Genomic DNA, 22,470 nt, shown 5'->3' with positions numbered 1-22,470 from the left:
AGAGTGCCTTCAAATTGAGTAAGTCAAGTGGTAAATACATTTCCGGTCTGTGGTTAAACATACTGCCACCATAAATTTGGGATCTTGTGTGGAATGAATCACTGCTGGCTAACGCGTTTCACTGCCACCAGTGACTTCTTCAGAAACATATACGTTTTGGTAAGTTGCTCAGCAAATCCACTGAATGCACAGTAAGAGCATTGGGAGTGTGTTCTTGAAGCCATACGACTTCCTGAAGAAGACAAAACAAAGGGTGTTTATTCAGTGTTGGAAAACTATGAAAGAGCATTGGTGACACAGTGGGTTTCTTGTGTATATAACTGTGTCGCAGCATTATTAAGAAAACTGGTCACATGTTCATGTTGTATCATCACATAGGAATGGGAATTGGTGACGGTAAGGGGTTTACAGACTGTAAGAGACTTACTTTTGATATTTGATAGCATGGCCCACAAAGTTTTAGAATGTAAGAGGATTGTATTGGTCACTTGGTGTAGATGCCTGGGGCAAGAAAGCAAGACTGCTCATAGACTGGGAAATTCCCCAGGGTACTGTACATCCCAACCTGCTTATTACTCATTATTCTACCTCACCTGTATAATATAAACTCTCTGTTGGCTGATGTCAGCTTACATTTACACACAGGTTAGCACTAACACTTATCTAAAATAAAAATAGGAGCCTTATTGGCGGGAAAAAGAGGGACTGCTTTATATATTTATAAAGGGAAAAGGTATGGTGGCATAGTGTACCGTCTGCTCAAGTAAGACAGGCTTAAATGGGGGCCAAATGCAAGCCCATCAGCAACCACTCAAGGTATACAAATTCCCTTCCCAATAACACACAAGAAACTCACCTGAACTGGTGGTGCCTCTGACCCTAGTAGGATGGAATCAGCCTAACCCGTGTATTGGCTGGTTAGACTGATTCTAACCTGCCAATACACAAGGCCTATAACAAGACAGTCGCTGCTACCATTTCTTTCAGCAACAAGAAAGCCAACAAAAAAAACATAAAAAGAAGCAAGAGACCTCCCAGCCCAGTAACCAATAGTATAAAACACAAAGCCACACCTCTAACATACCTTACATACCCTGATAGGCCAGAGGAAAGAATATGTCATGGCTCAAGCCACAGACTACTAGTGACTTAACTCCTGTTGCTAAATGTATGCTGACCTATCCTGAAGGTTTAAATTCCACCAGGCATATTAAATGCCTTCTGTCTTCTGCCACTTTAGAAATATATTTCTCAGGTTGCCAAGTTGGGGTTATTGTCTGTCCTGAAACTGCAAGTCCCAGCATGCCATGGATTACAAGCCTCTGAATTAGTGATTTCAGAGGTAGGCAATGTGTGGCTTCGAGCTGTCATGGGAGCAGAAGTACTGGTAGGGCATGTCATTGGGTGGGATGTGGCAAAGAGAGAAAGGCGGTCAAACCCCAAAAATGCGGGTTTCACCATATTTCTCATATGCATTAAGTCTCGTAATGCGATGCACTCCGGGGCTTGGATGGAGTTACCCTATAGAAGCCTATGGGCATCTATCGGGAGAGTGCTGTGAGAAGGATCCCTCCCAGCACACCCCGCGGCATGCACAGAAGGATGCCAGAGACCTGAGCCATAGACCTGGAAGTCTATGGCTCTTACAGAGAGAGAGATGTCCTTTGTGGTGTTCTTCATGCATATCTGCGTTACTAATGCCGGCATGCATGTGAAGGGTGGCGGGATGTAACGCATCCTGAATGCGATGCATCATGCATCCCGCCCAGTGGCGTAACTAGGGTGTTTGGAGCCCAGGGCCAAATACCTAACTTCAGAGGGTGTTAAACTGGATCCTGCCAAAACAAGGCTTTCAAACACATGCTTACTCCTACACATAAATTGAGTCTTCAGCGCTTTTTGGGTATGACTAACTACCTTTCAAAATGTCTGGCGCACTACAGTGAGGTCACAGCCCCACTCCGCCAGCTTTTGCACAAAAACAATTAATGGTGTTGGTTGGACTGACATGTTGCTGCAATTTCTCTCCTCAAGCCTATGTTCACTTCAGGCCTGGTGTCCAATTTTTTTATCCATGTGTTTCTGATGTGATCTATACCAATGTCTCAGGGCATAGTCTTGGTGCTGTCTGCTTGCAGCGTAACAAACCCATTAGTTTTGCTTCCAGGGCCAATTACTGAGTCACGCTCAAATTGAAAAGGAACTGTTGGCTCTGACCTTTGCTTGTCAAAAGCTTTACAAGTTCATCTATGGGCATCCAGTGCTGGTTGAGACAGACCACCAACCCCTGATCACCATACTCTGCAAACCCCTGCCTGGTGCCTACTGCCTCCATACGAATCCAACATTTCATGCTCAAGCTACAAAGGTTCCACCTGGCTGTAGTATAGAAACATGGCGAGGACTTTCATGTCACTGATGCTTTATCACATGCTTACCTCCAGGACTTGGGTGTCCCTGATGCTGATGATGACCTGTATGTTATAGAGTTTGATGTCCTCTCCTCTAGGTGGATGAAGGAGTTCCATGATGCCACACTCAGGGATGACCTCTGACAATGGTTTTCTCATGTTGTCCTTCATGGCTGGCCTTCTTCTTCCAAGGAACTTTCTCTTGACCTCAAGTCTTCATTTGCCTTCTGCAATGACTTGTCCCTCTCAGATGGCATCCTCCCGTGTGATCAGTGTTTTATGATTCTTTTTAGCCCTTCAAGGCTTCTATGTTCAGTGAGGCAACCATAAGGTGGGTTAAGCATGCCCTGTGTTGGCTCTCTATGGCTGCTGACATTGAATGGGTTGTCTTTGTCTGTGCCCTCTGCAATGCTTTACAGGCACATCATGCCAAGGAACTGCTCACTCTCCATGAGATTCCTGACCTCCCTTGGTCCATCATTGCTGCAGATCTCTTTGAATGAAGGGGAAAGAGCACCTTCTGTTAGTAGATTCATATTCTGGTTGGTTTGAGATAGATTATGTTCCCAAAATGACAAATGCCACAGTCATTATCAAAATGAAAAGACACTTTTCTGTACATGCCACGCCACGCAAGCTGCTTACTGACAATGACATGCAGTTCATTAGTTCCAGACATTTACCAGTGAATGTTAGGTTAGTTAGTACTACCTTTAGCTGTCGGGATCTTCAATGGTGCCGGTCTTCCGGCGTCGAGATTAGAATGCGTCCGCCGGTATACCATACCGTTCCCCTATATTTTAGGGATACCTTATGTTCCACAAAATAGCTCAGAGAGCACTAACCAGGCTTGTTCAATGAAAGAGTTTATTACTCACAACAACAGCTCATCACATGGTAAAGTCTAAACTCATTTTTCATTTGTATTGAACAAGCCTGGTGAACACTCTCTGACCTATTTTGTGGCAGGGCCGTAACTAGGCATGTGCGAGCGGTGCGGCTGCACAGAACGCAGAACTCTGTGGGCGGCACCGCTGCTCACCCATGTTCCATGCATCTGGCTAGCAGGGTGCCTAGAATGCAGTGGCGGGCTGGGCCGGGGGGCCGGATGCCATGGAATGCGCAGCGTCATGCGGGCCGCGGGCCGGTGCAGTCTGTGTCACTGTGACACAGACTGCACCGCGTGTGTAGCGCTGACCGGACGGAGTCCGGTCAGCGCTACACAACTCAAACACACAGCCGCCGGAGCCGGCAGCTGTGTGTTTGCTGTAATCAGCAGCCGCTGAGAGTCTGTCACTCTCAGCAGCTGCTGCTTCTCCCACTGCGGGAGCCATCTTCCGGCTCCCGCAGTGGGTAATGGGAGAGACGTCGTCATGACGACGTCTCTCCCATAATGCAAAGCGGCCAGAGGAGCCGGAGGAAGCGTCGGGACCAGGAGCGGGAGTTTCAGGTAAGTGTTTTTTTTTTTTTTTTTTTATAAAGTCTCTCTCTACTGGGGGGGGGGGGGGGGATTTCTATGGTGGCACTACCAGGGGGGAATTACTACTGGGGGCACTACCAGGGGGGTGGATTACTACTGGGGGCACTACAAGGGGGAGACTACTACTACTGGGGGCACTACAAGGGGGGAACTACTGCTACTGGGGGAACTACAAAGGGGGACTACTACTACTGGGGGCACTACCAGTGGGGGATTACTATGGGGGCACTACCAGGGGGGATTTCTATGGTGGCACTACCAGGGGGGGATTACTACTGGGGGCACTACCAGGGGGGTGGATTACTACTGGGGGCACTACAAGGGGGGGACTACTACTAGGGGCACTGCATAGGGGGGAGGGGACTACTACTAGGGGCACTACATAGGGGGAGGGGACTACCACTGGGGGCACTGCGAGGGACCACTGCTGGGGGCTCTATATAAAGGGCAATACTGGGGGTACTGCATAGGGGGGAGACTACAACTGGGGCCACTATTTAAGGGACATTGCATAAGGGTTACCACTATTGGGGGCACTGCATGGGGGGGTGGACTGCTACTGGGGGCACTGCATAGGGGGCACTATATAAGGGGCTTACTACTGGGGGCACTGAACAGGGGGGACCACTACTGGGGGCACAAGGGGCACTGCATAGGGGGGGATCACTCCTGGGGGCACTACTGGAGGCCTGCATAAGGATGTTCTCTCCTGTGGCACACGGGGGCACTGCATATGGGCACTACGACAGGGGTCTGCCCCTAATCTTTATTTTTACCTTACATTAATCCCATATGGACCCGCCTCCTCCCTGAAACACTTGAGGGGGGGCGGTGCCGTAGCACGCACGTTCTTCGGGCACCCTGGCTACACGCTACTCCTCTGCCAGGGCCGCCTGCATGCATTTGCCCCCCAGGCTAAAAGTTGCCAGCCAGCCCCTGGTAGAATGGCACCCTGCAGCCAGAGTCTCTGCAGCAGTGCTGCCTGGAGCGTCCTTAGGACACTTCAGACGTGCACATCGCTGCCTTTGCTGTAATCATCTGTTTGTGACCTGGCCCCTCCACAAGACGTCACACAGAGGGGCCATGTCCTGCACCGGGTGCTGGGACCACTAGTTACGGCGCTGTTTTGTGATATACATATGTGTGTGTATATATATATATATATACACAGTATATACTGTATATCCATGTATATATTTATATATTATTATTATGCTTTATTTTTATGGCACCACAAGGGGTAGACAGCAGCTTACAGAATATGTAAACAGACAGTATGAACAAAAAAATAAAAAAGTGACCTACATTACAGAACATGGACAAGGGTTAATAACATTGCTGCAGCAGCAGTCATATAGTACATAAATGAGCAGTAGGGCAGGCAAATCAGAGGTTAGGTGCTGTTAATGGCAGTGGGAAGCAGATGATGGCATAAGTGAGGGAAGGAAAAGAACAAGGGGGAAGAGGTCCTTTCTCGTGAGAGCTTACAGGGGCCTATTTATCAAACAATAAATGTCCGGTAACCTTGCAGAATGACTAGTTTCAGCATGTTTTAGTTACCGGGCCATTCATCATCGGCCATTCATCAACATTCAGCAAACTCCGAAAACTGAAAGTTTTCAGTTTGCTTCCGAGAACAAGCGTCATCTTCAGACGGCGCTTACTCTCATAGCCCCGCTCCTTCCTCCTTCCAGGGATGTGAAGAGGGATCCTAGCAGATACCTCCGCCACCTTCTCATGGACTCTCTGGCAGCTGTGCACATTGTGACCTAGGGTCACACATGCCTAGCCAGGATAACGTGGAGGAGGTAAGTAACCGAGGGGACAGCTGATTTTCGCAACAGGTGTCCCTTCACTGGAGCAATTATGAATTGCTGCGGTGTAATCTATCCCCCGCTGCGAATTGGATACTTAAGTATCCCTCGCAGTGAGATCAATACTAAATCATCGGAGACCATACAGCCTCTGATGATGAATTGGCCCCTCATTCTGAAGAGGAGAGGGAAACAGACAGGGGTGACACAGAGGGGACAGACAGTGAGCAAGGAGCATGGAGCAGTGGGTTAGGATGAGAGCTGGAGCTTTGATAAAGAAGTGGCTCTTCAAGGCTCGTTTGAAATTTTGTAGAGCTGAGGAGAGTCTGATAGGGCGTGGCGCTAATTTGCAAAGCAAAGTGGACGGGAGTGTGATGGGGGATGAGGTCAGTGATGTAAATAGGAGAAGATTAGGTGATGGCTTTGTAAATGAGTGTAAGGAGTTTTAATTTGGGTTCTGAAGGGGTAGTGGAGCCAGTGTAGGGCTTGTAGGAGAGGGGAGGCAGATAGGAATCGGTATGTTACACCGCTGGCCGGTTCAAATCCCGCCAGCACCAGCCCGACATGGAAGAAATCCCGATTGTCCGAAAGGTAAGTATTTCCTAATCTAACCCTCCTTTAGGGTGCCTAACCCAAACTTCCTACCCCTGTGCCTAAACCAAATCCCCCCTCTAAGTGCCTAAACCTAAGCCCCCATTTCCCCGCCGTCTAAACCTAAATCCCCCGGGGGGGTGCCTGACCCTAAGTTCCCCCCTGGGATTCCTAATCCTAACCCTCCCTCCCCCTAGCCTAAACCTAACCTCCGGGGGTTCCTAACCCTAAGTCCCCCCCCGGAATCCTAAACCTAACCCTCCCCCCCACGGCTGTCCGTGCTCGGCGCCCGGCATCCCTTCGATCGGGATGCCGGGCGCCGGTCTCCCAGCATAGGTTAATTAACACTCGCCGGGATACTGTAGTGGAGATGCCGGCGGTCGGCATAGCGACCGCCAGCATCATAAACGCATACCGGCAGATATAGTGCATTTGTAGAGTAAGATGAGCCAGGCAGAAGCATTGAGGACATATTGGAATGGAGAGAGGTGGGATACAGAGAGGCCAGGTAGGAGGAGGTTACAGTTGTCCAATCTGGAGATGACCAGTGACCCACCCCACCCAGCTTCATGACTACCATACAAGATAAATGCTTTGTTTATGACCTTCAGGTCATATTGGTTTCCCATTCTGTATTTATGGTAGTCCCCTCTGACAACCAGCTGCTCATATCTATATGACAATGTCACTAAGTTCTGGCGGGGGAGCTGGCATGTGGAGACTGGCATTGCATGTATGCAGAGGTCTGTCAGCATTGGACCATCCTAAGCAAGGGTAAGTCTAGTGGCGTCTCCGCGTCACGGCTGTCTGGGCGCTACCATGTTGTCTTTGGCAATGTGTCATAGCAGGCCAATCGTCTGTGGGTCACTTGCTCTCTCTGGCCTATCACGCTCTGTTACTGGGTACTTAAGTGTGATTGGAGCACCCTGTAGTTGCCAGTGTAACGTGTTCACAGTGTCAGCTGTGAGAGAGTTCTTTGCTCTCCTGAACCCTAGACTTGTGCTCCGGTGCTTGTCCTAGCTCCTTGTCAGCCTCCGGCTCTCTGCATAGCCTGCACTGCTCTGCCTTGCCTTGCACTCTGCTGGGATCAGCCTGCACCATCCACCAGTATGGGCACCACTGAGACTTTGTGCTGCAGAAAGAGATAAATTATCTTACTTGTAGAAAGGGGCAAGGACAATGTAAAAAAATTAAGACTGCAGGTGTAATTCAGGGTCTAGTCTTCTACCCGCTAGAAGACACATAAACAGGGGTGTATCCAGACATAAGCTCCACAAATACTGGATTCCTCACAGCAAATAAAGGTTCCCTTACACCCTGTAACTCAGACTTAATGGTGACACAGCATGACGGTACGCCTTTTGGGCAGCCCTACAGGGCTTTTTGGATCTGCAAACAATGCAGTCCCCAGAAGCCGGTGTCATGCGCATGCACGTTGCCTCCGCAGCCTATGCGCTGGTCCTGGCGCCAGATTCATTGCACAGGCACCGGGACCTGGCCGGCCATGGCCAGACTAGCAGCAACGGCAGCCCCCCTCAGGTAATAGGGCAGGAGTCGCTGCTCATTAGTGCAGTTGTGTGGTGCTGGTGGCAGTTAGTCCAGACATGGTCCAGGCAGGGGTGCTGAGATAGGGGGAGCTCGTTGGATGGGCCAACAATTTTTTTTTTTTTACGCACTGGTACATCAAAGAAATCTGCCACCTTCCAGTATCTGCAGTTAGGTTGTCTCACACAAACTCAGGGGTGCAGAGTGAAGGGGGAGCTGGTACAAATTACCTGGACCTCTTAGGGGCCCTGGGGTGCACAAGTCAGGGTTGCCTACCCTCCCGATTCGGGCGGGAGCCTCCCGATAAACGGGTGCAGCTCCCGCCCCCCCGGAAAGGCAGGCAAGCCTCCCGCATGCTGCCGATCCCCTGTCTCCCCCCGTCAGTACCTGATAAACCCCCTTCAGCGGGGGGTCGCTGACGCGATTCGCGTCATTTTGGCCCCGCCCCCTGCTTCACAATGCCTGTATTTCGACATTGTGTAGCGGGGGCGGGGCCAAAATTACGCATCACACCCGGAAACTGCCTTCAGCCCGCCCGGCCACGCCCTCTGTTCTGCCGATCTGGCTGCTCCCTCCCGGAAGGAGCAGCCAGATAGTTGGCAAGTATGGCACAAGTGATGTAACCAAACCCCAGGGCCGTGAGTAGGAGTGTACAAACAATGCTGTCGCCAGGACGGATGGCCTCTGCATTTCTCTTCCAGGGTGCAACAGACAGTATCGTTCCGAACCCGCACCCTGCAGTCTGTACAGCCGTCTGCAGCATTCTGAGGATGCTCCAGGCAGTGCTGTTCTTCCCCATGCTGATGTGAGGTCACAATGTCAGGTGTTCAGGGGGCGGCACAGGGAGAGGTGCAGTCCTTCTCCGGCACTGACAAACCCACCGTGATACCACAACTGGGCACCATGCATCACATGTGCACCATAATAATGTACAACAATGCAGGGTGTGGCCGCACCCACTCCAATGCCCCCCCAACCTGCCCCCACCGCTAACCCTGGCTCACCTGCACACACACTTGCAATATCCTCATATGTACTGGACCCACTCTATAATTGCCTCTTTCTAGTCAGAGACACATTACTCTACACAATAAAGGCACTTTTACAGACTCTATAAGTGCCTTTAATATGTACACAAGGTAATTGGATATCTATTTGCTTGGTGTAATTGATGTATTTCATTCAAACTATTTGGGATTATTTTACCATTTATTACTGTTCATTTCCATGAATGCCATAGAGATTCACTGACAATGTTTGCCATCCTCACTTTCTTTCTAAATATAAATGGAGGGGGACTACTGAGATTGTTTTTTGAAATTAATAATATTTTGGCCCTTAGGAAGATTGGAGGACTGTAGAAGTTTTAGGTTGCTCAGCATTGCAGTAAAGGATCAGAGAGATTATAATTATACCCCTTTTCCACTAGCTCCAATAACCCGGGTTTTTGCACGTGTTGCTGTGCAGTATGAAAGGCATACATGCCTACTGTCCCGGATTTTTCGGGTAACCCCCCGCACCCCTGGTAGAGTAGGCATTTCTCCCACATTCATCCCACTTCTTAGTGAAATTGGCAGAATGGGGATAATTTCTGCGGCGATCGTGGGTCCCCGTGTAGGGGGCGGGACTTAATGACATGATTCTTCAAGAATCGTGTCATTTAGCCACACCCCCTATTTAAATTGACACCAATCGTGGCATTTACAGTGAAGGGGCGGGGCTTGATGACGCAAACAATCAGGCCCCGCCCCCGTCGCAGCCCACCTACTTCTCCTCCCCGGGCTTCTCCCAGGGAGGAGATATAAAAAGTAGGCAAGTATGGTGAAATGGCAGGGTTGAAATAAACCAGGTCGAGTAACCCGGCATTTTAACCCTGGTCACGAGAAGGGTGGAACGCTTTTTCAACACTGCTCGTGATGCAGTGTGAACGGGTAACCTGGGGCGATGTTCCGTTCAGTGCATAGGAAGAGCCAGTGCTTGGTGATGAGATCTTCTCCAAGCGCCATGAGATCATCTCCAAGCGCTAGCTTATCACGTGACGCAATCTAATGGAAAAGGGGTATTACTTAGCAAAATTAGAATGAAAAACAGCAGATTGCAATGAGTCATTTATAGAGTGGTATGGAGCAACCAGGCAAGTCCTCTGTGAGTGCAGAGAGCTTGTCCGAGCAGCAGAGGGCGCTGTAACGCCAGTCTCAAAGCCGTCTGCGCTCTATGATCCTCGGAGGTCACGGGCTCTGTTGTGTCCTGTGTAATGGCGGCGCCCTGCAGGAGACATGCCGGTAGCTGTCTGCGGTTGTTAGGGGTGGCTCTCCGGACCGCTGCTACTCCGTTTAGTACATCAGCGCCATCTAAGTCTGGCCAGAAGACGGAGAAATATTCCACGACCCCAACGGTGAGAGGGGCAAATGGAGGGACCCGAGTGGCAGGTGGCCGGCTCTGTCAGGCACTGGCATGCTGAGACTTGTCGTTCCACAGTCACTCCTTACAATTGCTGTTTGTTCCTCATTGAGGAGATACAAGACTCAGAAATGCTGTGGGTGTGTGAGTTTAATGAGGGGTAACAAGAGTTTCCACACATTGCTCATCTTATTGTTGATTAGCATATCGGATCGGTAGTGGATAGATGGTAGGTTATATTTCCCCTTCGTGCTAATGACGTGGAAGTGACGCGCAGTGAGGGTGGAAGTGCGGTTCCATGCCCATAAATGCAACCGAACCAGAAAGAAAATTTGTCCCCTCGCGGGCTCGCTGTGCTCTCCACGCTTTGGTCTCGCCTCAGGTTTATATTCCCCCTCTATGTTCACGTGTATAGTAGGGAATGACTTTGGACAGTAACTGATGATGTCAGGGTCTGCCCGGTGAAGGGCATCTAGATGCTGCCGTGGATTAGACCCCCATCAGTAGATGTTCCCTGACGTCATCATGTATTGTGCAATGTCATTAGTTACTATCCACGTGGACATAGAGGGGGAATATAAACCTGTAGCGAGTGGACAAATTTCTTCTTTTAGTGGCCTTTATAGGCATGGAACCACACTTCCGCCCTCACTCCACGTCACTATCAGGTGCATATACTGAAGGGGATCTATACACTATCATATTGGATCTGTTATTGCAGGGGCACTTTCTTGCAGTCCCTTCTCTGTCCCTCGCAGTGGGAGGCAAATGTGTGTGTGTTGGGGTGTCATCCCCATGGGGAAGCCAATTTATCATGCACAGCAGCTATTTTTCCTTTTTAAGTACACTTTAATTTTTTTATATAGAATCTGGAACTGGAATGCCGAGCTGGCCCTTGCATGCGCTCCTTGACACCTAACGTGGGAAGACTACTCTGGCTAGGGTCCCCGTGGAGCTGAAGATCACTGTGCTGTCTCAGTGACCATTTTTGTCTCTCTGATATTTCATGACAGTTAAGAGCTGATTGGATGGTAGTTTATCATTCAGAAATGTATAACTTTCCAGAGCTTAGTACATCTACTCTACTGAGTTTAATTTTATCAGCAGTCAGATGGAACTTATGCAAACTCCACACAGATAGGGATCTGGTCGGATTTGAAATCATGACCCTAGTGACCAAAAACAAAATACACGGTGTTCCGGGTCCATTGCATGTTTCAAGAAAAATATGGTAAGTACTTACTAGGCTGCATTGACATTACATTCCTGCGAACAGAGTGATGGGCTTTGCATAGCAAATTTGAATTAAATTGAAGCCCCTAAAATATGAAAGAAGTGATGATCTGTAGGGATGAAAGAGAGTTATTGTATTTAAGGAAAAGCTTCACAACTGACTGCTATGTAAATAAACTTAAATGATTAAACCAGTCAGCACATCTGGATGCTATAATATCATTTGTGATGCTAGACACTATAAGTAGGCTGTAAGTGATGGTTCCTGCTTCCTTAGCAACATTCAGGAAAAGTATAAATTGGTTCCCAGATGAGATATTTTTGCCATGTCAGTTTCCTGTGAAAACTCTGTCATTACCTCTTATACTTGAGTTTCTGGGTCCAATATGCCAAATAAATGATTCAGGGGTGACTGAAAAACCTCAGCATAATCTGATATGAGTTGGAAAGGACACTGGCAAATGACTCCCATTTCTGAGCCATCTTGTCCAAAATCATATACCAATAATACTATTTGTATACATTCTCTCATCACTAAAATTTATTTTTAAGTAACAAATGTTATTTTTTTCTGTTTGCTGTAAGAGCTACTATACTTTATCCAGCCACAAGAGGGAGCCAACAGTTTGATTGTGAAACGGAAATTCGTTTTGCATTTTGCTGTTCTGGAATCTGTTGCATATTTCCTATGGTTATGGAAACCAAGGATTATTTTCTGTTGTGCCTAATTCTTTTAAAGAAGTATAGATAGATACAAGCTTTGTTGCTTGTAGCTAGTTGCTGGCGTCCAGCATTATACTAGGAAACCACTGAGTGAAGGTTTAATCATACTGTAGACATGCAGTCTTGGTCTACAGATGGCACACAGCGCTGCTATTGGGGCTATATACAGTTACAGGGGTGTTGTCACTTTGCTGTGCAGTGAAAATTATGTTACTGGTGCCAGCACTGTATATTATTTTACACACATTATATAGATATCTCTCCTACTGTTACATTAGTCTTAAACCTTTTAATAACACACACAGGGAGCAGGGTTACTTAACGGTATGCAGCCGGGATGCTGACGGTCTACATGCCGACCGTCGGGTTAAGGTTAGGCACCCCTAAGGGAGGGTTAAGGGGGGAGGGGGTTAGGTTAGTGAATAGGAAAATACTTACCTGTCGGGATTAGAACCGCCGGACGCATACCGATCCCTAATTAACATATATTTCAAAATGGTTTAGATTATAATATGGGGGGAAAGTAATAAGCTATCAACATATGTTCAAACCAGCAACATGTAATACTTCAAAACTCACATACTGGTAAAGGGATCATATATAATCAGTTGAGTTAAATGATACTTCAGCTCTGCAATATAGTCTTAGCTCTTAGTAGTGAACTGTGGGCATGTTTCACAGACTTAACGCTAATGCCATGTAGCTGCATTCTAACATGGGTCACAGTAGCTAAAATATGCTAATGCCTTCTAAAGCCTAGCCGAGCATAGGGACGCCCACTGCTGCCTTCTCATATCCTTCCGATGACATGTAACAGCGTAATTACTGGTACCATCGACCCACATCGGGCAGTCACGCAGCATGTATGTTGAATCTGACCAGCTGCAAACACTGTAGCTCTCCTGACTCACATAGAGCTCCCATGCTGTCAAGGCGGTCGCAATGGCTAATTTAGGCATATACAGGCAAACCGCATTTAAGCGGTCACACGCCTGCATATTTCTAACCACCACCCCTGTTACCACCCCCATACACTGACTACCTATCACTCACTTTGCGAGTGGTTCCGATGTACAAGAGTACAGCAATGCAATTGCTGCATGTGCACGGTGCGCCTTTTGCATATGGGCATTAGCAAACAATCGCTTGATCTCCAAAAATACTGGCTTTGCATGAGTCTCTGAATCAGGCCGCATGTCTGTTATGGTTAACTCCTTCTCATATCGCAAAGACTTCTACAAAGTCCCAGACTGCAAACTATAGTTACTTTCCATGGTTTCGCTTTTAAGGGGGCAATTCAATTGAACGCAATGTGAATAGCACAGGGAAGGACTTTCTGGAGCTATTATATTGTTTCCCCCGTGCCTGGCACTTAGTTGGGAGATGCTGGTTAGCACGCCTTAAGCAAGGTGGCATCTTCTGCCAGCCACAATGTTGTTTTCGTGCTCTTGCTAAGCTGAAAAAACAGCACTGCGGCCAGCACTTTAGACGGATTTCTGCTCGCACCCTCAGGAGGGTGCTAGAAGAAATCCTTTAGTTGGACTAACAGCGCGGTCAATTGAGTAGCTCTGGGACCTCCTTTCTGGCGCTATTCACATCATGCTCAATTGAATTGTCCCCCTAAGAATATTGCTGCTATAAACGTTTGTAAAAATATATATTTTTTTACTGACATGTTTATAATTTCTACATCAGGGTCCATAGGGTATCCACAGGATACCTTGGGGTATAGGTGATGACGTCAGGCATCGGGCACCATAGAGTTAAGTTTTCAGCCTCCCAGGATGCACTAGGGTCCCCTCCTATACCCTGCCCCCGAGCCAAGGCATCCCAGTTTCGTTGGTGCCCGGTTCGGAGTCGGATGCACCTGTTGAGAGGGGGGCTAAGGATAGCCCCTGAAGTTTTCTTCAAGGCAGCTGTGGCTGCCCATCTGGAAGTACAGCATGGACAGTCATTCTTGACGTCCATGCTGTCTTCCCTACACCCCCGCCGGTACTGATCCTGGGATGCTGGTAGGCATCTGGGGTCACAGCTAGCGGTGACCCCAGATGTTTCGGACCATGGCCGGATTTAAGAGGGACAGCAGGTAAGCAGCGGGGTCCCGCGGTGGGTCCCCGCTGGAACATGGTCCGGAGTCCCCTGGCAGGGGGCTCCCTGGGGACTGGCTGCAGCGTGGAGCCAGGTTACAGACCTGCGCTTCCACTACCCCCCTGGGACAGCGGACCACAGCTGAGCGGTAGCGCTGCGGCGTCCCAGGGGTTAAATGCATGCCAGGGGAGCGCGCCTTCCCTGTTCACAGCCGGCGCCTCCCCCGCTGCACACAGCTTCTCTGTACTTGCCGATTGGCCCTGTGGCAGCGTTCCTCCCCCAGGCCGGCCTCCTCTCTTTACAAGAAAGCATGGTGAACGCTGCTGATCGGTGGCATCATGGTCTGGGTCCCCCGGCATACCTCTCCTCCGTTGGAACAGGTCTGTGTATGCAGCGCTGTGTCCTACCCAGGCCCTGGGTCTGCGTAGTTGAGGATCAGCGCTGATAGTGCAGGGATTGATTTCTTTGCATTGTATGTGACTGCTGCTAGCGCTGCTGCCTGTACTTTCATTTTCTACTGTCAGCCTTTTCACTGTCCCTGCTCTTCTTCTGCTAAAGCCCTTGCGGTGCGGTGATTGCAGGGTGGTTCTCCCACTATACTAATGTGTATCAGTGAGAGGGGTCACATACTTGCCATCATGTCATCATGTCTGAGAGTGATTTTCCTCTCCAGCTTCTGTGTACTACATGTAAGTTACCTATAGCGGAGGGGAAGGGTAGCGCGGAGGGGCCTATGTCGACAGTGTTTTTTATTGTCACGCCAATTACTGTCACGGCTCCGGTTCAGGAACCGCCCTGGGCTTGTTTCGCTAAGGCGCTTACAACCCTAGTGGGCCAGTTAGCTCCGCAAACTGCGTTCCCTCAGATGAGATTGTCCCAGCAGTCAGTGGTGTCGTCACCCATGCAGAGGTTCCCGAGACAACTGATGGTACCCCACAGTCTCCCGATTTCCCCTCCTCAGGTCTCTCAGGAGCCTGTGTGGGTTAATTCTCTGACAAGTTCTGTGCAGCATTTGTCAGACGTGTTACAAGGGGAGACTGTGTTGCGGCCTCACAAGCGGCTGGTGGCGTCTCTGTCCACTCCTTATGATGACGAGGGGACGACCGATGATGGGGAGATTCTGGATCTTTCGGACCAAGAACCTCTCCGTACTAAAGAGTCTGACGCTAAGTCTAAGGTTTATATACCTGGCCTTATTCGTGCAGTCCGCACAGCTTTAGTTATTGAGGATGATGAACCTCCGGTATCAAAATCCAAATATGCCTCTTTCAAGGATGTTAAGGGTGACGCCACAGTGTTTCCTCTTTCGGGTCAATTGGTGGACCACTTAGAGGAGGCGTGGAAACATCCTGGCAAACGGTATCAGCCTCAAAGACGTTTAGCAGTGGCTTATCCGTTTGCGGACAATTATTTTTCTAAGTGGGAATCCCCGCCACAGGTGGATTCCCATGTGACACGCCTGGTCCGAAATGCCACGTTGCCCATGCCCTCCATGTCCTCCTTAAAGGATGCCACGGACCGTAAGGTGGAGATCTGTCTAAAGTCCGTTTATTCCCTCGCGGGGGGGGGCAGTCAGACCGGCTATGGCCATTTGTTGGGTAGCCAGAGCTATGGAGTGCTGGGCAGATAGTTTAGAGGCGTCTTTCGATTCCGACTGTTCGGCTGAACAGACCGAGTTGATAGGCAATCTCCGGGATTCGGCCACTTACATTAATGAAGCGGCTTTAGATATCAGTACCCTGACTTCTCGGATTTCTTCGGCAGCTGTGGCGGCTCGTCGCACCTTATGGTTGCGATCTTGGAAGGCGGACGCTGATTCCAAAAAGGGCTTGGAAGCTTTGCCTTTTAATGGAGAAGTCCTATTTGGTCCGGATCTGGACAAAATTGTAGCCACGCTGGCGGCAGCCAAATCGACATGTCTCCCATCTGCTGCAGTTCCTTCCAGTTCAGGTACGTCGTCCTTTTGGCCTTACAGGGCCCAGGGTAGGCCTAAAGCACAGAAATCGGCCAAGCCCCGGAAGCAGGCCTTGAGTACTAGGCGTCCGGCCCCTAAGTCCGATGACAAACCTGCGGCCTGACGGTCCGGGCCTCCCTTTGGGGGATCCCAAAGTGGGAGGCCGCCTGCTACAGTTCGCCCAGTGTTGGTCGGTAACCACGACAGACAGTTGGGTTCATGAGGTGGTTTCTCACGGGTATGCCCTCTCCTTTCGGCACAGACCCCCATCCCGATTCTTCACCACGGGTCTTCCATCAGACCGGAACAAAGCCACGGAACTGCGGAAGGTTTTGTACACTATGCTCCAGGCTGGAGTTATAGTGCCTGTTCCTTTCTCCCAGAGGGGCCTGGGTTTCTATACCAATCTGTTTTTGGTGCAGAAACCCAATGGGTCATACCGTCCGATCCTCAACCTCAAAGCACTCAACAAGTCCTTGCGGGTTCCGTGGTTTCGGATGGAGACCCTACGGTCCATCATTCTGGCGCTGGAACCTGGGGATTACATGGTGTTGTTGGACATACAGGACGCTTACCTGCATGTCCCTATTCTTTCACACCATCACAGTTCCTCAGGATTGCAATCCGCAACGATTACTTCCAGTTCCGGGCGTTACCTTTTGGCCTGGCGACAGCACCACGTGTGTTCACCAAGGTTATGGCGGTCATGGCAGCTTCCCTGCGGCTGCAGGGAGTCCGCATGTTGCCGTACCTAGACGACCTTCTGTTGGTAGCAGGATCTCCGGAGCTCCTTCTACACCATTTGGATCTGACGATTGCAGTACTGCAACGGCACGGCTGGTTGATAAACTGGCAAAAGTCCACCCTGATCCCGTCTCAGAGGATTCTGCACCTCGGAGCCTTGTTGGACTCCAGTCAGCAGAGGATCTTTGTGACGGGGGAAAAGATCTCTGCCTTGCAGTTGAGGGTGCGCAGTTGTCTGCAGAGTCGCCGTGTGTCTCTTCACTCGGCAATGAGGTTACTGGGCTCCATGGTGTCCGTATTCGACATGGTGGAATATGCCCAGTTTCACTCCAGACCTCTGCAGCAATTGATCCTGTCCAAATGGAATGGACTGCCTCAGAGTCTCAAATCCCAGACGATGGTGCTCACTCCGGAGGTTCGCCTGTCCCTTGCCTGGTGGTTGCAGACGACCCATCTCAAAAGGGTCGTCTGTTTTGGGTGGCGAACTGGGTCCTATTGACAACGGACGCCAGTCTTCGGGGCTGGGGAGCGGTCACGGGTCCACACTTGTTCCAAGGCAGATGGACTCAGGCGGAAAAGGAGCTTTCGATAAACATCTTGGAACTCCGCGCCGTTTTCAATGCTCTCCAGCAGGCCCATCGTGGTCTCCAGGGTCATCCCGTGCAGGTCCAGTCGGACAACGCCACCACCGTGGCCTACATAAATCGGCAAGGAGGAACCCGAAGTCGGGCGGCACTCGTAGAGGTCTCCCGCATCCTGATCTGGGCGGAGCGCAATCTCCCGGCCATATCAGTGGTATTCATCCCAGGAGTCCTCAACTGGGAGGCCGACTTTCTCAGTCGCCAGGACATTCATCTGGGGGAATGGTCTCTGCACCAGGACGTCTTTCAACTTCTGGTGGACAAGTGGGGTCTTCCAGAGATCGACCTCATGGCATCACGGCAAAACAACAAGTTGCCGGTGTATGGGTCTTGCACAAGAGACGAAAAGGCGTCTCTGGTGGATGCTCTGTCCGTCCAGTGGACGTTCCGGTTTGCTTATCTCTTTCCTCTGTTTTCCCTTCCACGGGTAATCCGGAAATTCAAACAGGAATTTTGATGTTGATAGCTCCCGCGTGGCCCAGACGGCACTGGTTCTCAGACCTTCAGTCTGTCCGTGGACATTCCTCTGCGGTTGCCGCTATGACCGGACCTACTGTCACAGGGTCCTTGTCTTCACCCAGACCTGACTCGGCTGTCTTTGACGGCGTGGCTGTTGAGACGGCCATGTTAAGGTCCAGGGGGTTTTCCAGCTCTGTAGTACGCACTATGCTGAGAGCTCGGAAACCGTCTTCTGCAAGAATATACCATCGTGTGTGGCATACATTCTTCCAATGGTGTCGACCGAGAGGTTATGCACCTCGGGAGCTCCGTCTGTCTAGAGTGTTAGCCTTCCTACAGGCGGGACTAGACCATGGGCTTCGCCTTGCTTCTTTGAAGGTGCAGGTATCTGCCCTGTCTGTCTGGTTCCATCGTAGGATTGCTACAATCCCTGGTGTGCGCACCTTTATGCAAGGTGTTCTTCGAATTCAACCGCCATTTGTTCCACTGGTGGCGCCTTGGGATTTAGCTGTGGTCCTGAGGGCTCTCCAGGGACCGCCGTTTGAACCACTGGGCTCAGTGGCTGACAGCTAAAACTATTTTCCTTCTGGCCATCACTTCGGCCAGACGTGTTTCTGATTTAGGGGCTCTCTCTTGTAGACCCCCTTTCTTGATATTTCATGGGAACAGGGCGGTGCTGCGCACTCGTCCTGATTTTCTTCCCAAAGTTGTTTCCCGTTTTCATATCAACGAGGAAATCGTTGTGCCGGCTTTTAGCTCACCTGACCTGTCAGTGGGTAAGGCCACTTTGGACGTTGTGCGGGCCTTAAGGATTTATGTTGACCGCACTCCTTCGTGTAGTAAGTCGGATGCCTTGTTTGTCCTCTCTGGCTCCCGTAAAAAGGGTTGGCCTGCTTCAAAGCAAACTTTGGCAGGTTGGATTCGAATGGCAATTTCAGAAGCTTATCTTCATGAAGGCCTTCCGGTTCCATCCTCTGTGAGGGCTCATTCCACTAGGTCTGTGGGTCCTTCGTGGGCAGCTCGAAGTGGTGCCTCTGCAGTCCAGATCTGCAAGGCTGCCACGTGGCCCTCTGTCCATACCTTTGTGAGGTATTATGCGTTTGATACCTTTGCCTCTCAGGATGCTTCCTTCGGGCGGCGGATTCTCTTTTCAGCACAGGAGCGTCCCCACCCTTGAAGGATACTGCTTTGGGACATCCCCAAGGTATCCTGTGGATACCCTATGGACCCTGATGTAGAAAATATGGGATATGGTATGAACTTACCCTTGTTATCTCTATTTCTACGAAGTCCATAGGGTTCCCCAGGACTCCCGCCCTGTTGCACCTTTGCTCTGGTCACCGGTTTTTCCATCTCCCTCTGGTGAGAATGTGATTCTTGTGTGTGTCCAGATCTTTTTTCTCTCTCTTCCTTCTCCTCCTATGGCTTGGTACGTAACTGAGAAGCCTTGGCTCGGGGGCGGGGTATAGGAGGGGGACCCTAGTGCATCCTGGGAGGCTGAAAACTTAACTCTATGGTGCCCGATGCCTGACGTCATCACCTATACCCCAAGGTATCCTGTGGAACCCTATGGACTTCGTAGAAATAGAGATAACAAAGGTAAGTTCTTACCATATCTCATATTTTTTCTTACTGATGATTTTATGGTAAAGTAAAAACTAGGGCAGGTATGGCTTCATCTGTTACTTATACTTATTTAACATGTCATGTTGACAAGTGAACATTCAAGCATGGATATCTTGCTGACGCACAGGCTTGGAGTGGTGACCTCTGATCTGGTATTTTAGGTCTATTCTAAAATTCTAGCAACAGCCATTTCTAAAATTCTCATCCCCTAGTGGTGGGTAAAGGGACCCATCTCTTCACCTACTTTACACATACTGCAGCTGCCTCTTTAAATTCATAAATAAACTTCTGGGTAAATTGGTAAATAAAGTCCCATGTGGGCATTTGTTTAGCAGGGTGCATTGTGATGCCACTAGAAGACCAGGACTGGCGATCTGCTAAAGGTCTAGTAAAAGTTTTCTCCTCCTGTAAAAAGGAGATTAGCTAAATGCTGTCTTGGTTCATTACTGGACAGTGTCTGATTCTGAATTCTCCTCCCATGAACAAGGTTTGGTAGTGGAGAAATCGGACGTTGAGGACTCTGCAACATGGTATGGGGTGGATGGTTTAGTACTACGCTTTCAAGATGGTAAATTTGCCAAGTGTGCAGAGCTCTCCGCTTGTGTCCTTTCACTCTGCTAGTAAAGGAACAGGTCAGGAGTTGAGATAACCGTTCCCGAGTCCACGTGGAGGACAGCATTGGAGGTAAACTGACTTGGAGAGTCTGTGTACTAAGCCAAGGAGAGAATTACTTGTTTTTCACTAAAAGACTTCCAGTGGAGCTGCCAGCCATGCGACTAAATATTCTCACACTACTCACAATGGGTGTGATTATTCCTGTGTCATTAGAACAAATGGATAGTTATCAGTTCATTTTAAATCTCAAAACTCTCAACACTTCTATTTGGGGATTTATTCAAAATGGAATAATTGAGGTCCATCATCAACATAGATGTCTAGGATGCTTATTGATGTTACAATCTGGGAAGGTCCCTATTGTCTTCTCAGATTTTGGTTTCCTTCCCACCTTTTCCATTTTTAAACTCTCTTGATTTGACAGCAGCACAATGAGTGTTCTTAAAAAAAACAATAAAAACATTATGGCATCATCATTCTTGGTCCAGAAAGGGTCATGATTATCCCCTATCTGGACGATCTCTTATTTCTGGTTAATGCCAAGCTTCTGATAACTGTTTTTTTTTATTTAGGAGGGGTCCTATATGCTTTAGCTCAGAGTTGCTTGCAGGGGAATCCCATCTCTATTCACACAGACAATATGCTGTTGTACATCAGTGTTCAGGGAGCCCCAACAGCTCCCATTCAGTGAAGGAAACCAGCAAGGTCATGTGCTTTGCAGGGCAAAATAATACGGATATATAGGCTTCCATCTTGCCAGTGGTGTGAAATGCAGGGAGGTCAATTTTCTCAGCCGACTGTATGTCCGGCCCCCTGGGGAGTGGTCCTTCCATCTTGATGTTTTCCAACTGATTGTGAAGAGGTGTTAACTTGATGGCCCTCTAGTTAAGCCACAATGCTGAGCACTATTGTTTAAGGACTAGCAATCTGCAGGTTGTTTGTTGGTGCTATAATGATCCCATAGAATTTTTTCTAATTTATCTGTTACCTTCCTTTCATTTCCATAAAAAAGCTATTTGTAGCATCAGACTGGCAAAAATGGTTGTGAGTTATTTCACACCAAATCAACACAGGGTTTTAAACAGATTGTAATGAAATTTTGGAATATTAATTGATGCCTTTGGTGTGAAGATAACTTAAAATCTTAGGCTGATATGTACACTGGTTTTTTAAGTCGTATACCTTTAAAGCTGCAATTTTTTTATGGACTTTAATTTGATATATAACACAGCAGTGTGTTTCAATAAAAATGAAATATTTTCAAAATCAAAATTTAGATTTTCTCAAAATTTAGATTTTCTCAAAAATACAAGTTTTTAAGACAAAAATTAAAATTTTAAACATTTTTACATACTGTTGTTAATAAATCCCTAAACTTTTATTTTGGGCTCATGGTGGGATCATCTGAAGAGGTTTCACTTTGGATTGTTAGTTCTCACTTTCATTATTTTAACAATCTAGGCCTGTTCATTACTTTTAATTTATCTCCTTAAACAATCCCTTTGGTGTTTATTATGTACAATAACACAGTATGTTAATGTACTAAAATATTTAAAACTTTTGTGATTTTATGTCTCACATAAGTTAAGAAGGCTTACTATACAGATTATTGCTGCTGTGGATGGGTGCAATGTCCATATGATCAGATTCTTAAACCACAACTACTTTTTACTGGCAGAGGAAATCATTACAGGAAAGCATTTTTCTTTCGAGACAGCAATATGGAGCCACTGTAGGCAGTGGGGAGATGATGTTTTAAGTGAGGGAAGGAAAAGCACATGAGGGAAGAAGACCCTGCTCGTGATAGCTTACAATCTAAAGGGGAGTGGGAGACAGACAGGGGTGACACAGAGGGGAGAGACAGTGAGCAAGGAGCATGGGGCAGTGAGTTAGGATGAGCGCTGTAAAGCTTTGATTAGGAAGTGGGTCTTGAGAAGCCATTTGATATTTTTGTAGAGAGGTGGAGAGTCTGATAGGGGAGGGAGAGAGTTCCAGTGGTGGGGAGCAGAACGGGAAAAATCTTGGAGGCGGGATTGGGAGGAAGTATACTGTGGGAGGAGAGGAGGCATTCATTTGTCGAGCGAAGTGGGCTGGAGGGGAGGAGTGTGATAGAGAATAAGGTTAGAGATGTAAATAGGAGAGGATT

At 48.7% G+C, this 22,470-nt stretch overlaps 1 protein-coding gene across 1 annotated transcript in view; it reads left to right on the top strand.

Moving 5' to 3' along the window:
- Window positions 1-9,985: 9,985 nt before the first annotated feature.
- MRPS28 (mitochondrial ribosomal protein S28) overlaps window positions 9,986-22,470 on the top strand; it is a 95,724-nt gene continuing 83,239 nt past the window's right edge. The window contains exon 1 of the mRNA XM_088471569.1: window positions 9,986-10,236. Coding sequence (XP_088327695.1) covers window positions 10,096-10,236 — 141 coding nt within the window. The 5' untranslated portion in view covers window positions 9,986-10,095. The remainder of the gene's footprint in view (window positions 10,237-22,470) is intronic.

This window comes from Taudactylus pleione, unplaced genomic scaffold (assembly GCF_031769625.1).
Source record: "Taudactylus pleione unplaced genomic scaffold, aTauple2 ptg000114l, whole genome shotgun sequence".
Lineage (NCBI taxonomy): Eukaryota > Metazoa > Chordata > Amphibia > Anura > Myobatrachidae > Taudactylus > Taudactylus pleione.
Note: the sequence above shows the minus strand (reverse complement) of the source record. Positions and strands in the feature narration are given on the sequence as shown.